The sequence below is a fragment of the Hippoglossus hippoglossus genome, chromosome 9 (genome assembly GCF_009819705.1).
Source record: "Hippoglossus hippoglossus isolate fHipHip1 chromosome 9, fHipHip1.pri, whole genome shotgun sequence".
NCBI classification, from domain to species: Eukaryota; Metazoa; Chordata; class Actinopteri; order Pleuronectiformes; family Pleuronectidae; genus Hippoglossus; species Hippoglossus hippoglossus.
Genome location: NC_047159.1, coordinates 1,657,295 through 1,676,171, shown reverse-complemented (window position 1 = coordinate 1,676,171; position 18,877 = coordinate 1,657,295). Strand labels below are relative to the sequence as shown.

Below are 18,877 nucleotides of genomic sequence, written 5' to 3'. Positions count from 1 at the left end.
GACTTCTGATGTGTTTCAAACAAACATCTGCTTTCTTTACACATTCTGTCATCTGCACCACTGTTCTTCTTCTTCTTCTTCTTCTCTGCTCAGATCACTTTTATCTCCGCTGGCAGATCACTACTGTCCCTGTTTTATCAAAGGAAGACGCCAATTAGAGACGAGATGTTTTAATACCAATAAAAAAGTTTCTCTTTCATCCTTCAAAGAAACTGGAAAAGTTCTATTTTCATCATTTCCTTTTTGTCACTGGTGACAGGTTTTAATATTTGATGGTTGATTCAATATTGAACAGAAGTAGGAAGTCTTTGATTTTTGATTGTAGTCGTTGTACAGAAACAAGCCAGAAGAGATCACAGCCTCGTGTGAGTAATCGATGTGATGATGGTGTTGCTGGTGTCGGTGCCTGCAGCAGATATCACGCTCCCTCAACAAGAGCTTCTCCGGGGACATCAGAACTTGAAAGAGGTTGAAACACTCAGAGGACGAGGCGTATTGGATTGACATCTCTGGACAGAGAGAGCGTTGAAGGACCGGGCGCAGACCTCGGGGGGGGATTCTGACTCTGATCACCACTGGATGATTAAGCTCTTGACTTTAAATCAAGGTTGACATTTTCTTTAAAGGCATTTTGAGTTTCAGTGTCTCCCTGGTTCTCCGGCCTCGCCAGGGATGAATCAATCAATCAATCAAATTTTATTTGTCTAGCCCATATTCACAAATCACAATTTGTCTCATAGGGCTTTAACATGGTGTGACATCCTCTGCCCTTAACCCTCAACAAGGCTTCACCGTCTCATTTAGGAGAGAATCAGGTCGGCTCCATCGGAGGCTTCTGTCTTATCGCTCAGTTTACACACCGGGTGTTTGTCGCACTTCTCAGATTACTCCTGAGTGTTGGTTGTTTGGATTTGACTTGTTGTATCTTTCATAACACACATAAATAGATTATAAACTTTATTCACTTTCTTTCGGCAGCTCAGGGTTTTTTATAAAACTTCAGCAGATGCTTTATTCAGATGCATCACCAATGGTGGAAGAATAATTAAAAATCCTTACGTCAAAGCTGCTTTTTCCAATATTGTATCAGAGCTTTGCATCAGAAGACTCTGTTCCCTGTAAAGGGTTAAAAACCCACGGAGAATAATCACCATTAGCTTCAGCGTCTTTCAGCACATTTCTCTGGTTTCTCCTGCTGTGTTGTGGTCGGATCTCACGCCTCTTACTGGACCTGTTTCCTGACACAGCAGCAGCTGTTTTCAGTGAAACGACTCTGATATCACACTTTCTGCCCCGACACCAAACCACCGGCTGACAGACGGGCTCACACACTGGAGCTTATTGCAGCTTAAGAGCCACATATACATACATCTCCCATAGGAGTTAGTGAAGCAATAAAACAAAGAGAGCGAATATTCAGCTCTCATTAATCAGCGGCTGAGAGACAAGACTTCAATCCAAGAGAATTCATCATTCTTTTATTCTGCCGTGTGGCTAAAGCCTCAGCCGTCTTCACCCTGAGGGATCTTCACGTGTCCGATCCGAAGAGTTGTTAACAACTCGAGTGTGAATCAATAACTGATTGATTCACACTCGAGGTAAAACAGAGGATTAGTGTAAAGATCTCAAAGCAAAACAAGAACGTTTAAACTCCGTTAATGAGCAGATCGAGTGGAACGGGGCAGATCTAGAATCAGTGTTTCACTCTCAGCTCCACTGGAGACTCACTTGTTCGTATGATGCAACTTCACACATATTTAGACGTGGACTCTGGAGCATGTCAGCACAGTGGGGGGTCCAGCCTTTCTCTGGACTTTGCCGTTCACATATCAGCGTTAACAACAAGACATAATGTCAGTGGTTCATCCTTCTGCTTTCATATAATATTTATATCAGATTCTGCTCTTTCCTGTGAGTCAGAGACCAGCAGCAGCAGATCAGAGAGGAAGTCACGGTGTCACAGCCGTCATCTCTGACTGACTGTTCAGATTTCACGAGTGGAAATCACACGACTCACTTTGAATATGAGTGTGGGCAAATTCAACCAATGGCAGGAGATTTAAAAACCTCTCTGCAGTTGAGGTGCTCTTAGTTCAGACCCGTTTCAACCAGGAACCTGACGAGGACGTCTTCTTGGATTTTATGGAGCACAAATCAATTACATCTCATGATCCCGTGCGGTGCTCCTCCCTCAAATCTTCATAACACTGCAGCAGAGACTGAAGCCTGTGACACAGGCTTCAGTCTGTGTCACAGGCTTCAGTCTCCCCCCCTACGTGCACCAACACCCTGCAGCACCAGGCCCACGCAAAGTTGGATAAGGTTGCAATTTCTCATGATTAAAGCAAAAAGGATACAGCTTCAGATTTCATTAGAACTCAACTCAATCCGGACTGAAAGGTCGTCACACCGTAGATACGAGTCTGTTTATGTTCGTCAGTACATCAGATTCAATATTCCTCCCTTACAGACTTTGTGATGATGTAGTCTGATGAGCGTTGAGGATCCGGTTTTCAGATGAAAGCTGGACTGGAGACAGACGTGTTTTTTAAATACAAAACATGTTTCAGGGAATGAATGAGGTGGCAGAATGAGTCCATTAGTGACCCACCGGTCCCGTGTCCAGAGTCCAGGTCCAATTACCGGGAAGGTCAGGCGGGGGAGCAGGCAGGCGTCCAATCACACGAGTCGGCTGAGTGTGTGGGGTGGAAGGTCAGAGCTCTGCTAGACGCTCCTGGAGAATGTTCTTCTCACAGAGGAGGATTCAAAGCATGCACACGACATGATGATTGTAGCGCTGCTTTAATATTTATCTCCACGTGATTAAAACCCAGCTACAGATGAATATGCTGAGCTCAGACGGCTCCCTGCAGATAAGACGTATCACACATGAGACACAGCTCACGAGCTCTTTACGTTCAGTCTGTGACCTCCAGGCACAACAGACCTGCTTGTCTCCCTAAATGCATTCGGGACATAAGGAAAGTGATGAGCTCGTCACGAGAAGGAACAAAGTCAAACAGATGTGAATCATGTGGAAGTCACTTCCTGGATGAGGCTGAACCGTTAACATGGGAACATGGTATCAGTGAACTGTTGAAGTTAATACAATAGAGTCTGAGAAGCAGAACGTCTGACCACGATCAGGAGGAGAGTTCACGTGGAGAGTTCACGTGGAGGTCAGAGCAGAACGTGAACAAACACAGAGGTTGGTGTTCAGGAGCAAATACAACACTCCAGAACTCATTCTTCTCAATGGGCTGCGGCGTGCAAGGGCGTCTTTTCATTCATCGAGCAGAGAACAGGCACCGGGTGTTGAATCACGCTGAGAAAAACACGTGCACGTCCAATAGACGCTTTGCTTCTAGGCACCGAATGTGAAACGAAGTCTGAGTTACAATCATACGACGTGAGTCCAGGTTTGTATCCAGACCTCAGGAGGAAAGTGGGCATGTCAGGTGTGTGATCACAGGTAGAGACTGAGTCTGTCGTCCTCTGTGGGCGACCGAGCAGACAGGTGCTTTACATACAGCAGGACTCCGTCCCTGTCTCCTCCGTCTCCATGTTAACAGACGGGACATGGAGGGTGAACGAGCACAGACCAAGCAGACAGGTGCTTTACATACAGCAGGACTCAAACCCTGTCTCCTCCGTCTCCATGTTAACAGACGGGACATGGAGGGTGAACGAGCACAGATGCCAGAGCTGACTCGGATTAATGTGAATGCTGGATTAGAGTCCGTGGACTATTTGTGTCACGTGCTTTTTGTTTTTTGTTTGAGAACAAGTTATTGAATCCATCTAATTGTCTCTCGTGCGCCTCAGTGAACGAAGATCCACTCGACCGAGCAGTTAAACACTCGGCTGCAGCAGACGTGTTCACACAGTTAATTAATCTCTGCAGGGTCTAAATACTGAAGTGTTTTTACTTCTTTAAACTCTAAATAAATAAATATCGGACAAAGGAAGCAGCGCTAATTGTTTCATATTCCACTGCTCAGGTAAACAGTGGCTCTTACAGAAGGAACCACAGGTCAGTGACAGCCCACTGACGACCGCAGGTCCGTCTTCATCTGATCGATCACCTCCAGGGAAAATACCTCAATGGTGCCTCTTGGTTCTAGTCAGGAGAATAAACAGCTGCGTTGTGAATTAACTGCAGATGTGAGAGACGTTCAGACAGATGCGAGTCGGCCAGAGGAGGAAGGGACGTGACGACCTGAGAGACACATCTCAACCGGTTGGGAGGAACGACTCTTGGAAGTAATCGAAACCTCTTTGTGAATCAAGCTCGGAGGCAAATTTCTGAATCCTTTCTCAAGTTCCTCTGATTCCGTATGAGGTCATAAATAAATAAATGCAGGAGTAAATAATTAAATAAATGTAGGAATGCAGAACTAAATGCATAAATAACCTTTTTTCTCACCGAAATGTAATAATTGTCATTTATTTATGTCTTAATTATTTATTCCTGCATTTATTTATTTATTACAAATAAACTGTTCCCATAGAGAAACCTTTTAAATCCACTCGAAGCTCCAAACACTTGTAAACAGTGATTTCGTCAGCAGGGTGATGTCGAGGAGCGAGACTGGAGAACATCTGTCAGACTGGAGAACATCTTTTCTTTCTTTTTATTTCTATCAAACTGCATTTTCTAGTTTTTCTTTCCTATCGTGTGTTGTGTTGTGTTGTGTTGTGTTGTGTTGTGTCGTGTTGTGTTGTGTTGTGTTGTGTTGTGTTGTGTTGTGTTGTGTTCAACCTGGACAAAGCATTTCTTTAACAATGAAGCATTGTGAGTTGAACACTAACTAACTGTAACTATGGCAGCTTGAGCCGTTCTTTGGATTCTAATGGAGGGAATCTCATGGGTCTGAATATGTGATTATTGTAATAAACAACTTCATTGTAAAGTACTTATAACAAACATGTTTCCCAACATCACCACAGCAGCTTCTGCATTTAGAGAGTTTAATCCTGCAGGGTTTATATACATGTCCCTGCTGATTGAGTCACTGTCTACGTGGATGGTGAAAACGTTATGGACGAGAGAGACGGAGCGAGCAGGAGGAAACTGCAAACAGCTCAGAGAGGAATCAACAGAAACATTTACTTAACGATTGTGTCGCTATGAGAACGGAGCGTTTTGGTTAGTTCATTATCAAACTGTGCCGGGACGCATTAGAACGTGTCCGGCTGCCGCAGTCTGGAGAATTACTGTGAAACAACCATCATATGTCTCATTCGAAGCTTCATGAAACCACAACACTGAAGATAAAATATTCATAGTGTAAAACTTTACTGCTGCAATTCTTCCTAAAGCACTGACACAAATCTGAGTCTGTTTCCTGGAGGTTGTTTAAAGAGATCGTTTTCCAAACCGAGTCCATTTCCTCCTCTCGGCCTTCGGCTTGTTTCTCTCTTTCACTTTCTCTATCTTCCTCTGCTCTGTGTTTCAGTTCCGCACATTCGACCCGTGTAAACAGCTGTGGTGCAGTCACCCGGACAACCCGTACTTCTGCAAAACCAAGAAGGGCCCGCCGCTGGACGGGACGGAGTGCAACCCCGGGAAAGTGAGTTTGTCTGTTACACACACGATGCTACGTGGACAAAAGTATGTGGACACCCGGAAAACAACAGCCGCAGGGCACAAGGAGCAGAGACATGTATCCATGAAGCAAGATGCACCAGAGTGTGAACACCTGCGTTTAGTCTCCATCACCTTTAGTAACTAATGCTGAAAATCTGATTACATAACCCCATGTTTCATTAGTCAGCATCAATATAACCCACATATGATTGTTGATCCTCAATCTGCTGCTTTTAAAAACCTCCTCTGAAGGAGAAGGCTTTCTTTGAGCCTGGCTGCAGGAGTTAGCTCCCGTTCAGCCACACGATGGATCGGTGATGTCCGACGCTGGGTGAGAAGCTCTGGCTCCCGGTCGGTGTTCAGATTCCTCCCAGAGGTGCTGGACGGGGCCGAGGTCACAGCTCTGCAGGCCACTCAACTTTTCCACCCCACACTGGGGAGAGAAGATTTCTTTAAGGACCCGGAGTGGGCCCTCCCCAAGCTGTTGACACAAAGTTGGAAGCACACTATTGTCTAAAATAATTGTATTATGTAAAATTAAAAATTCCCTTAACTGGAAATGAGGCACGTTGCCCGAAGCTTAAAAACAGCCTCACCATAGACGGTCTTTTCCACATTCTCTTGGCCATGTAGTCTCTTCACATTTTTTCCCAGTATTATCATTCGCTGGATCCAGAAAGGAGGCTTTTGTGTTTGGCTCACGTCTCTTCCTCCCCCAACCCTGTCGTCCTCTGCAGTGGTGCTACAAAGGTCACTGCATGTGGAAGAACCCGAATCAGGTCAAGCAGGACGGGGCCTGGGTCTCCTGGAGCAAATATGGCTCCTGCTCGCGCTCCTGCGGCACCGGCGTTCGCTTCCGGACGCGTCTCTGCACCAACCCAGCGTAAGTGACCCACACAACTGACACAAACACAATGGGAATAAGAGTATATTTCTTTTTCTAGCTGTCCACAGCCTTGACTGATTCCTGCAGAACACTTGGAATTCATCACAGGCTGTGATGAGAGAAGGAAAAAGACACACACACTGGGAAAGTTCTTGTTGTTCTGATAAACAAAGTCATTCTTCTCCCTTGTCAGAACGCTGGCACCTGCATGACACGTAATCCGGTGCCAGCAGTTTGGCTGCAGATGTGAGTGAGACTGCTGTGAGCTCCCGTCTCTCTAGCTCCCGTCCCCCAGATGTCTCTCTGCAGACCCCTGAGACGTCTCTCATGTTGATCAGACTGCACACGACTCCTTCATGAGTCACACAAAGTGTTTCACAACAGATTCTCCAAATAATGCTGAAAAGAAAAACCCTGTTAACAGGCTTTAATGTGTGGAATTGGTGGAGTTCTCTTTCCTCTTTGTATAAAAGGTGACACCTAACTTCCCGTGCAGCTTTCAGAAACCTCAGGATACTGATGCCCTTTTATTCCCGTGCCACTGAGAGCAGGATGTCAGTCTCTCCTCAGCAGAACGTAGGGCGCTCCGGCAGGCGGTGAAACAAAAGGCGTCGTCATGGTTACATCCCACTCTTAGCACAGATATTTAAACTCTCCTCCGATCCGTGACCTCTGTGATCTCCACGTCTCAGCTCCGTGTCAGTATCTCTTCTGTCGGCGCCGCTCGTTCTCGCACAAGGTCGACCTGGTAAAACCACGTGTAAATCATTTCTATGTTCTGCACGTGCAGCCCCTTCGAATCAGTCCACTTCACCCCTATTTAATACAATATACATATATATGAATATGTATTAACGTTACCCAACCTTCACTGAATACATTGTGTAGCTGCTTCTTGCTCTGGACGACCCCTGAAGATGCTCACATCCCTGTTGGTCAAATGATTACATGTTGAATCTGATCGAATTAAGCTCATTCTAATCCATAAGGTTTGTAAATACCGTGAATACACCATAGAAAAGAACATGTGCTGGATGTAATATTCACGTTTAATGGCAGCGATGCTCAATTATCTTTGTAAACCTTGACGAACAATATCCTCATTATGCTGTTTCTCTTTTTAAATCAAAAGGAGATGACCTTCGAGAGACTGAAGCAGGTTTCATAATAGTGATGTGTTTTTCTGTCCTTGGTTATAAAGAAACGTTCGCTGTCTGATTAGCTCCCCTGACGTTTGTCCGTCTCCTCCTCCCCCCCCCCCCCCCAGGCCGTCCAACGGGGGCCAGGACTGTCCCGGGGTGAACTACGAGTATCAGCTGTGCAACAGCGACGACTGCCCCAAGCACTTCGAGGACTTCCGGGCTCAGCAGTGCCAGCTCCGCAACTCCCACTTCGAGTTCCAGAGCGCCAAGCACCACTGGCTGCCCTACGAGCACCCGGACGGTAAGACAATCCTTAACCGCATCGCGTGGCTGCTTCTGGTCCTTTGTGCCGAACAGGAGCAATGAAAGCTGACAGAGGATCAAGGTGTTTCTACTTTCACACTTTCCACCTACTTCTCTTCACAGTTGGTCTTTTCAAGTGTGTCTGGTTTTTCTTTTGCCGTCTGTAGTTCTTGAGTTCTTTTCCTTCTGACCAATTCTCTCCATCTCTGCCAGTTTGAAGAGTTTAAAGCCATAAATGAGCCCTTTTGATAAAAGGTGGTGGATCTCTTCTGTGCAGACGCTGAGCCCGTATCCCATTTCCAACTCCGCTCTTTATCACATAGCTTTTATCTGGCCTCGCTCCATGGAGCTGTTTGCCACGTATTGCAGCTAAATTGGTCTGGGTTTTGAAAGTCACTCATGTGAAGATATAAAAGTAAGAAATCCTGCTGAGAGCCTGCAGGGTCGGCGACTCTCTGACAATAAGCTCCAACGCTCAAAAGAAAGTTCATGAGGTTTTATTCAGGGGTCTTTGAACAAATGAGATATAAGAGGTTTTTTATTTTTATCTTTCTCATGTAAATTTGAACGATTAAAGTTAAGAGGGTCAACGACAGTGTGAACAAACTCATTTTCATCATATTCACACTTTGAGTCGATGACGTTTAGCTGCATGAACTGTGTGTCCCCTGTTTTTACCTCTTTACCTCTCGTTTGGTGATTTGTCTTTACCAAGCACCGGTGTGTTCACCAGTTTAAAAGTTGTGTTAGCTTCTCTCTGACCCAGCAGCAGAGCTCCAGGCCGGTAGAAGCATTCAGGTCCTGCTTGTTCTCGTGCTGCAGAGAACGTCCATGTTCCAGGGTGTTGCCTGAACCCATTAATATGATCTACTGATTCTCTCCTGTAGCCAACAAGCGGTGCCACTTGTACTGTCAGTCCAAGGAGAGCTCGGACGTGGCGTACATGAAGCAGCTGGTGCATGATGGGACACGCTGCTCCTACAAGGATGCCTACAGTATCTGTGTGCGTGGAGAATGTGTGGTGAGTGTTTCATTTACACGTTTCTCACCAGATTAACAGCTGCATTGGATATAATTATGCATGTAAGTGTCCAGGGGCTGTTTCAGATTTTGAAAGCTTTGAGGGAACGTTATTAAATTACACGGTGTGATGTTGCCGAACCGCACGGTCAGCACCGGGCTCAGCTCTGAACACGCTGTGATTACTCGCCCACTGCTGTTTAAGGAGCAGGATTTCTCATAAAGCAGCTTCATTAAAACATTACTGACAGTGTGTCCTCGTTCCCCCTGAGTCAGAGCAGCAACACACAGCTGGGCTGCCGCCGCTCAGGGCGACACTCTGGATACGATGAGTAACACAGTGTGAAAATTATAATCTAAATATATGAAAGACAAAACATTTGAAGAAGAGGAATGAGGAAACACGTCCTGTGCACAAAAAAGGGAATGAATCCCCCAAAAAACGTCCAAGCACACTCAGTCAATCCATCAAATTATTTGTATAGCCCTTAAATACTGAAGCACACTAGAGGATAATCTCTAGTCCAATCTAGAGTGTCACCATTTAGAAGAAAACCAAGTGTGTGTGGTTCTCTGTCTCGACTGGATCTTCCTCTATGTGGGCTCTGAAGATTAAACATTAACAATAGTTTACATCTCTCGCTTATTTCAACACTTCTATTTTGAAACATCCTTCTGTGAAAAGTATCTGGTTTGACTCTCTTTAAATCCTCAGAAAAGTCAGGTCCTCTCTCTTCTCTCTTTGTCTCCGCTCTGCAGAAAGTCGGCTGCGACAGAGAAATTGGCTCAATCAAGGTCGAGGACAAATGCGGCGTTTGTGGTGGAGACAACTCCCACTGCCGCACGGTCAAAGGATCCTTCACCAGGACGCCGAAGAAAGCCGGTAAGAATCCACTGAAACCACCACGACCACAGCATCCACTCACAGAATCCATCTAGAAAGGATCGACATGTTTCCATGAACGATTCGTCCCAGTGTCAGACCTGCATGTTTCTGACTGAATGATAAACGTGACCTCTTCCTCCTCCGCTCCTTGTTTTCATCTCAGGAGGATACAGGTGTTGGAAATATCTTGGGGTCGAATGTCTTGCATTAAAATACGTGCTTTTCATTTGAAGGAAATTAGATGTGAAGTGCGGTTCTTCACCGCCTCCGCAGCGTTAGTGAAAGCAGTCGATCCTTAAAGCTCTGATTCAAACAGCAAAGTGGCTTCTGTTTAAAACACATCTTAATAAGCAGATGGATTCGACCCATGTTCATTAAAATACACTTTAACGTTTCATTTGGGCCTTTCCCTGGCTCTTATTTGATTTACCATCCGAACGCTAACCCGGCTAACATCACCCGGGGATTCACACGCACAGCAGCAGGACCACGAGTGAATCCTGACAACTGAGAAAAGATGCTGGTGATCATTTGTCCACAGGAGGTGGATGCAGCAAATGGCCCTTTTATGATTTGGTTTAATAGAAAACTGAATAAAGAGTGAATATTAATATGAATGCACCAGCAGTTGCAGAACTCAAGGCTGCAGATGATGTCCTGCCTTTGTACCGTTTCTCCGTGCTCTCACTCCACTGCAGACTTACTCTGAGCAGGTTGTGAGTTTAGCTCGAAGACTTATCCTTGATTCTGGAAATATGAGACTGAAGCTATTGAGCCCTGAGGAGATTTCTTGTTTTTTCTCTCTTGTGTGGATGCAGTTGGTACAGAACTGTGTATTTATACTGTTTATGAGTATTCTGGGTCTTTGTGGTCACAGAAACACACGAATAAGTTAAAACACAAACAAGAGAACGGCTCCTCACACTCGCACATTTGCATCTTAGTTGGTTTTTGCCAGTTTCAGATCATTGTAGGTTTTCAGTGCTAACGTTGAAATGATTAATCAGATGCATAACACACACACACGTGCACTTCACTCTGCAGAGAGGCGCTCTTCCTTATAACCTGGTGAATCTTCTAATATCCAGCTGCCATGTTTTTAACCTGGATTTTAGAGGTCGGTTTCTTGCCTGTCACACATAAAACCTTCCCATGAATAAAAACTATCTGTGTCTGGCACAGCGACCTGGTCTTCCTCTGTTAAACTGGCTAAAGTGGAACTAAATGCATTAAATGCATCGGCACCGTGCACTTTGGAACGTGCACTGAGTTTTTAACAGTGCAGCCCTGAGGCTTCGTCTATACAGCTTCTCATTTGAAAACTGCATGTTTTTGCAGTCGTGTGTTACATTGTTATTTCAGCTGATTGTTTTCAGACCAAAGAAACTGAGTGTGATGGAGATTCGTTTCAGTTTTTTTGACATAATTTCATATCTGTAATTGAAATTTGGAAAAAGGTTGACGGCAAATTGAATTTAAGTAAATGTGCAGCTGTGGCCATAAATACTTGCAGGTACGATGCATTGAGTACTAAGCAGTAATATTAATCCTGAATATTATTATTATTATTATTCTAAATGAATAAAGCGGCCCTACTGGCATCAGCTCGTCGAGGAGTTAATGAAACTGCAGATCTGAGTCGTGTCTGTTCGCTCTCAGATCCACAGATAGTGAACGAGTCCGAGGGGACGGAGCCCGGAGACCCGGGGCCGGCGCTCCAGGCCGTCGCATTAGATTCATCACTTTCCTAATGAGCAGAGACATGATTGAGATAAACTTTCATTTATTTGTTAATGTGTTTTGTTGTTTGAATCAAATAGCATCGGTTCCCTCGCTGTTTACGCTGCTAACTCTTTATCCCAACTTCTTTAATTAAAGTCCTTCAGGTTATCTCGAACACGCACACACACGTGCACTTTGAATTGGTCTAATATAAAACTCCTCCTCTGTGCGGTGTGAAGCATAATGAGTGTGAGTTCAGTGGTGGATTTATCTTTTTGTTAACCACCAGCATGAGCGGCCGAACTCACGAGTGACCGCACATCCTCTGGAAGGTTTTCCTGATGCCTCCTCAAACCTGACGCAAGCCTCATCTGTCATGAATCATTTATCGTCCAGTTTTCAGCCGAGGGGGGAAATGATGTGAAAAAGTCAATCGAGGGCTTCTGAGAAATATGAAAATGAAGATTTCTAAGAGCTCGGACACGATTGCTTCATCAAACCATCTCAGGACGTTCTCTGTTGAAACTGTGGTCGTCTCCTCTCGCTCTCATTTAACCACCCACCTTTCTTTAACAGGCAAACAGTTAAGCAAGAGAGCCCAAAAAGAAACCCCTTTGTTGGAAAACACAATATGCAAGTATCCAGCGCCACTGAATCCCTTTCTGTGCAGCTTGTAGTGCAGATGGCTGCCTAACGCTGTAGACACGTAGAGACCTGAGTGATACAAGCCGACGTTTCCTCTGCTCCTTGTTACTAATGAAGTGTCTGTGTAGGTCTGAATCGGCTGTAGTGACTATCACAGGCTCGTTGTACAGTCACGTCTCTCAGAGCTCTGTATACAAATACCTGTGTGTGGTCGTCTCATGTGAATGTGTCTCTCGAGCTTCAGCAGCCTAACAAACTAACTTTAAAGTCTTTGTTCGGATCCGAGTGTCACGTTAAACAACCCTGCAGACCGTTGGAGGCAATCTAGGACGTGGTCGTTCGTCTAGCAGCTGATTGATTGAACCCAAACGAGCCCCTTCGCTCGAGGGGTCCATTTACACATCCAGCTTGCGAGCAGTGTTTTCTATCAGGCCAGAAAAGAAACTCAAATTGCGATACCGTTCGAGCGCCTGTTGTTTCTGAAATTGCCTGCCGTCAGAGCGCCTTGTCTCAGAGGGGAGGGGGCATCTTCTGCCATGGCAGGATGTCTGTAACAAACTGTAGAGGGAGCGGTGCTCGCCGCTCTGCCCCCTCGCCTGCCCCCTCGCCTGGACCCTCTGACAGTGTGCTAGTTCAATTCATAATCACGTTAGAGGCGGCGCCGGCGATGCATCGACCCAGAGTGTCGGACCTGCCCCTCAAATCTAATGGCATATTTTGCATGGCTGCAGTTCAGTCCTGGTGATTATTCAAGTGCTCTCTGCCAGCGGAGAGCACTCCTCCTCCTCCTCCTCCTCCTCCTCCTCCTCCTCCTCCTCCTCGATGAGATATGCCTCCATCTTAGGTGACGGTTCTGCAGGGAAAAAGAGAGAGAGTGAAATGGAGCGGAGAAACTGCCTGTGACACTAACTGATTCATTTTATTTTGAAGGGAAGACCAGAGGAGCCTTCTCTTTGCCCAAAGGAGCACGAAATGTGTTTTTAAATGAAACCGAAGACTCTAGAAATGTGCTGGGTGAGTCTCAAGAGGTTTGTAAGTGGTGGACATCCGTGACAGAAGGCGACTCTGCTGCCCCTGTAGTCTGAACACCTATTGAAACACGGCTGAAGGTTCTTGTCATGATTTCATCCCGTCCGCACATCAACACTGTGAGCGGCGGATGGATAAAAATAAACCTCTCACGCCTGTTTCAATAAAAAAGCTTTTTCCTTGGCGAGAGAGAGAAGTGGCTTCTCCTGTTCCTCTCCAGCTCCTTCCAACATCTTCGTAGAGCAAAGTGAACGCAGCTTCTGAAAGACGCGCGATGTCCACCTCTGCAAACACACGGTTTATTTCTGTACCTGCTGAACTTACCTGTCTCTGTCTTATCTTCTCTAACCCCCCCCCCCCCCCCCCCCCCCCCCCCCCCCCCCCCTTCTGCTTCTGCTGCTGCTACAACACTTGGCAAAGGCTACCTTAAGATGTTTCTCATTCCTCCTGGAGCTAGACATGTGATCATCCAAGAAAGTGAGGCCTCCCCTCAAATTCTTGGTAAGTGTGACTTCACGACACCAACACATGTGGTTACACCAGAGGATTCCTGGAAATATCTCCTCACCTGTAGTGTCACATCAGAAATAACAGACTTCACACAGTTTATTCCACGAGTCACTTTCCAGGCTGACGAGATGAGTCTTCGCTGCTCATTCATCATTCATCAGTACAATCTAACCCGGAGATTGATCTAGATTTATGTGATGAGGTGAATTGAGTTTCGCATTTAGAGGGAACATGGAATAAATGAATGTATCTTCCTATTCAACACGGAACATTTAGAAACAGAAGCACAGAGTCAGAGGAGAAAACGTTTAAACACTGATCTGAGAACATGTGTAGGTTCATGTAGAGCAGAGCGAGCAGCCACAGGAGTTGTGTCAGAACTAATGAGACTGTTCCTCAGAGGGGGGTGGGATTAAACGGAGGGTTTTCAGCCCGAGAGACGGATTTATCGACTTTACATTCAGAGTTTGTAATGTTCAAATACTCAAATATACCTGCTTGTGCTCAGATCTCCTGCACTCCAGCTTCAGCTCTCCTCCTCTCGGAGCGCTGGAGACCTGAGCACAAGCAGGGTTTATTAGAGTGCGAGCGGTGAGTGAAATCAAGTCCTGCTCTTTATCTGTAAGACCTCTGTCTTTAATAAAGAGAGGAAAAACACTTTGGTGTTCGAATTGGAATAAACCGTTCTCGTTTAATTGATATATAGTCGATAATATAACATAAACTGTGAAGAATGATCCTCACAATATCCCAGCGTGTGTCTTCATATCTTCAAATTGCTCATTTGATCCCAAGAGAGAATATTCTGATGAGGAGAAGCAGCAAAGCTCTGATCTGAGCATCAATGTTTGAATTCAATTATTATTCAATCCATCATTCAGTTCGATTATTCAGTTCAATGAAATGGTTTGTAATGGATTTAGAAGGCGCCACACAAAATGACGAAGGCCTCATTTAGATCCCAGTGCTGTTTGTGATTAATATACAACGACTTGTCAGTTAATCTGATGCTAATTTTAAAAATTAAAAAACATCAGCGTGCATCTAAGTTCAGATGAACACCTGAGAGAACTTCAGCAGGTCAGCGTCCATCTCCTCAGCCGGAGGCAGCACAGTTATTCAACGAGCTCAGCACGATGAACATTTACTCTTTAGTCTCTGATCTAATGAGACGAGAAGCTGAAAGTCCAACGTCTCCAGCATAACAAGAGCAGGGTGATAGATAATCAGTGTTACACTGTTTCAAAGCCATAAGCATGATGTGAAGAACGTGAAAATATAGAACATGAAAGGAGTTCTTTCATCAAAAAGAGAAATGGTAGAAAAACACACGTGCTGCTGTGAGATCATCAGTAGTTCAGTGTGAAGACTCCAGAGGATCAGATCCGTTCTCTCAGGATCAGATGGACCTGAGTTCGAGGTTCATATGATTTTGCAATAAAGCGATGATGATAAAGTCTGAAGATCCAAAAACTGATACAGTCTCGGCTCCGAGTTGCTTCATCTGACCTCAAGAGTTCAGTGAATTTTAACCTCAGGAAAGATTAAGACATTCACTTTATTTCTGTCTTTTTTAATTTGTTTCCTCGGGACAGAACTCATTGTTGAACATTAGTATAAAATTACCAAATATGCTGGAGTCAGCAAGAATGCAAATTTACATCTGTCGTCCCAAAGCAGGAAAGAACAACCACCGACAAAACAGAAACTTTCCCCCTGAGAAGTTTGAATCACAGTCGACGTACTTCTTCGTGTTTCTGTGGCGTCTTCTTTGTCGTTAATTAACCATTGTAATGACATTTTAATGAGACTATTCTTATCGTTGTTTCCTGAGAGGATCGTGATCGGTTAAAGAAACCCAATCAAACCAGAGAGCCTCTTTCCCCCTATAGCAGAATAATAATAGCTGGAGGTGGATCTATGAGAGACGGCGTTCGTTAATCCACCGACTAATTGTAATGACGCTCTCCATTCCATTTTCATACACGATGCATAAATCAAACATTCAGGGAGATGTTTCAAAGCCTCGTTCTGACGTGTTGACCTCCACTGATTACAGAGGGGGGGGTCAGCACCGAGCAGCTAGAGGGGATTCTTCCTGATGAAGCTGAAGAGCACCAGCGACTATAATCAGCCAGAGAGAATCAATCACAGACTCTCACCTGAGATTCCAGTCTGGATCCGTGTCTGCAGCAGAGACACTGATTTTTTTTAATTAATTTCTGGGCCTAATGTACAGATGTGCACAGCTGCTCTAACAGAGGCTGTCGTACAAACAGGATTCTGGGCTTTCAGTCTCATGCCAATGAATATTAACACAAATAACCTGAAACATTTAATGTTGTTTAATTAAAACTGATGTATTTTCTCCGTTAAACCTTTGAATTGGAAGAAAAAGCAAAAAAGAGCAAACCATATATTTTCAGGATGTCATTTGCCCGTGCAGAACAAACCTACAAACAGAATCCCAGTGGAGGAATAAATTAGTTTTGATGTGTCGACACTGATGTTCAGGTTTGGTTCGGTTTAGGAGAAGCTGAATTAAAATAGGTCCTCTGCTGTCGTCAGGGAGAGAACGAAGCAAACAATCCTGAACTCAACAGACACGATTTTCTGTAGTTAGTGTTTCTCTAAAGAAGAAGGAGAATGGAAGATGGAAAATATCCTGAGCAACTGACTCAGACTTCTTTATTCTCACATAACCTCTCAGGGAGAAGTCCAGACGTCAGTGCAGGTCTGAAATCAGCTCTTATGTCTCCATTAGTAAGACATTAGTGCTGATCCAACAGTCCCTGAGAGGACGACCCTGCAGTTTCCATTCAGCTGCAGTGGCCGGGGATGTAGAGCTAAGTGAGAGGGTCAGTGTGAAAGGTAGAGACTCCTCTGTGACTCTGTGCTTCCAGACACAAAAACCTCAATACACCTACGAGACGTGATTCCACTTATCGTGATCGCACCCTGCAGCGGTGAACGAGTCAGATCTCTCTCCCCTGCAGGAAGGTGAGAGCGAGGTGACAGAAGTCAGGTTAACAGCTTCTGTAAACATCTCGTCTGCACATCTGCCTTTTCATGAAGCTTCTCCCCTCGAGAACACTTCAGCAGCTTACGCTTGAAAAGGGCTCTGACTCGTGGCTCTGACTCGTGGCTTCAGTAGTTCAGCTGCTGTAGTTCCCACAGTCGCTGTCTGACGTGTTGCTGATGGATCCCAGTGAAGACGATTCTCTGACTTCTGTTTCCATCGTTAGTTTGCTGCTGTTAGTTCTGCATTTCTCTCAATATTGTTTCCAGCTTAGTTAACCCTCTGTTTTCTTATGTATATTCATGATGTTAAAACTCGACATGAGTCTGAGTGTTGAGCTAAAGTCAGAGAGGACAGAAGACAAAACCCTGTTTGTCTGATAATAGGTCTTCACTAGTGATGAGAGCAGCTTCATGGTGACTATCGTCCCTCTTCATCTGAGACCTTGTTTACTAGTATATCACCTGAGGAGCAGCAGAACGTCTTAAAATGACAATTTCATGTTTCGATGGTCAACAAGTGGCCACAAATCTCACACGAGCCTAAAACCAACATTGATCTAAGATCAGAATCTATAAAAATCTAAAGTCCTGAATCCCATCAGTCTTATAATCAAGCCAGTGATTCACGGTTCTTCACTTTCTCAGCTGTCACTCAGCAGAACGCAGACTCAGTGTGAGAGACAGGAACAAGAGTTATTATGAAAGAGCAGCTTTTAATTAATTGTTGCTCATTTTCCTCCGAGCGGCTGGAAGACACAAAATAAGAGAAAGTTAATGACTTCGTTTTCTGGCAGCGTGAATCAGTTTGAATCTTCTGTGAGTCGCTCTTCAGAAAGAGTTTCTTCTCTCGGTGAACAGCACAGAGACGCTGGTCACTGGTGGAGATTCTCACTTTGTGTCACACGTAACAAACGACTGGTTACAGCCATCAAGAACCAGGCGACGGGGCACTACATCCTCAACGGGAAAGGAGAGGATGTGAAGTCCAGGAGCTTCATCGACCTGGGGGTGGAGTGGCATTACATCATCGAGGAGGACGTGGAGACCCTGCACACCGACGGACCTCTGCACGACCCCGTGGTGGTTCTGGTAAGACACACAAAATACACAACTCCTGCTCTACACACCACAACTTGTGTTGTTTCAAAATGATGCTTGTTTGAACACTTTGTGAACGTCAGCCGAGTTCAGCCCGAGAGTCAAACCACGTTTTAATCCACTCGTTATCGTGGATCAGTGAATGTCAGAGGAGATTGAAATCAAACCGTCACTGAGGAGTTTAACAGACTTGAGGAACTTCGGTGAGCAGATTCCCCGTCTCCCCCGCTCCACACTAAACGTGCCTGGATCAGATAATGAGCCCTGATTGGCCCCCCCGACAGCCGGCAGAGAGACGTGTGACAGAGAAACCGTCTTTATAAACACAGACCATTTACCTGAGGTTCCTGTCTGACCGGGACAGTGAGGTGGACGATGTGAGGGAGTGTCAACATCTGTCAATCAGACCCAGAGCCGACAGGCAGCCGGGGACGTGTGGTCCCGACCACGTGTTTCTGAAGTCAATAACACGTCTTCCTTCACTCGGAGATCTAATTACAGATCTGTGTCCGATGCCCAGACGAGACATGACCTCATTAAAATGCCAGAGTCAGGAATAGGAAGAGAATTTATTTATATTCTTCAATAAACATCGGGGACTTAACACCGAGTCGACCTCAGAGTCAGTGAACAGCCCGAGCTGGGGACTGAGGGGACGTATGAAACACAGTAAGACACCATATCCACACACTCATTCATCATCAGAGGACAATTCACTGGTGACTGAGACGTGGAGCAGGAGCAGCATCAGTAGAACCATCGGTGGTTTCAACGTTAGCATCTCAGCTAACCTCTGCTCCCTCCTCCCCCCCCCCCCCTCACGGCTGCTGGACCGATCTGTCCTCCCCCCGGCAGCCTCAGTGTTATTTAGTCTGTCTCTGTCTGTCTCAGTGTTATTTAGTCTGTCTCATTGTCTCGTCCCGTTGTCCCTCACTGACTCCATGGCGAGATCTAAGACCCTGGAGGGGGGGGGGGGGGGGGGGGGGGGGACCATCTGCCGTGGGACTCCTTGTTCTCGTGGTTAA

At 45.5% G+C, this 18,877-nt stretch overlaps 1 protein-coding gene across 4 annotated transcripts in view; it reads left to right on the top strand.

Annotated features, from left to right (window-relative positions):
• The window catches only part of adamts3 (ADAM metallopeptidase with thrombospondin type 1 motif, 3), a 105,180-nt gene that overhangs the window by 75,061 nt on the left and 11,242 nt on the right, over nt 1-18,877 (top strand). The window contains exons 11-18 of one of the 4 annotated variants that reach the window (XM_034596019.1): nt 5,460-5,573; nt 6,328-6,473; nt 7,744-7,919; nt 8,809-8,942; nt 9,701-9,824; nt 13,125-13,208; nt 13,644-13,724; nt 17,680-17,843. In XM_034596019.1, the coding sequence (XP_034451910.1) occupies nt 5,460-5,573; nt 6,328-6,473; nt 7,744-7,919; nt 8,809-8,942; nt 9,701-9,824; nt 13,125-13,208; nt 13,644-13,724; nt 17,680-17,843 (1,023 nt within the window). Of the gene's footprint in view, nt 1-5,459; nt 5,574-6,327; nt 6,474-7,743; nt 7,920-8,808; nt 8,943-9,700; nt 9,825-12,125; nt 12,183-13,124; nt 13,209-13,643; nt 13,725-17,679; nt 17,844-18,877 lie in introns of all 4 variants that reach the window. The other 3 variants (XM_034596020.1, XM_034596021.1, XM_034596022.1) reach the window with 3 other exon arrangements.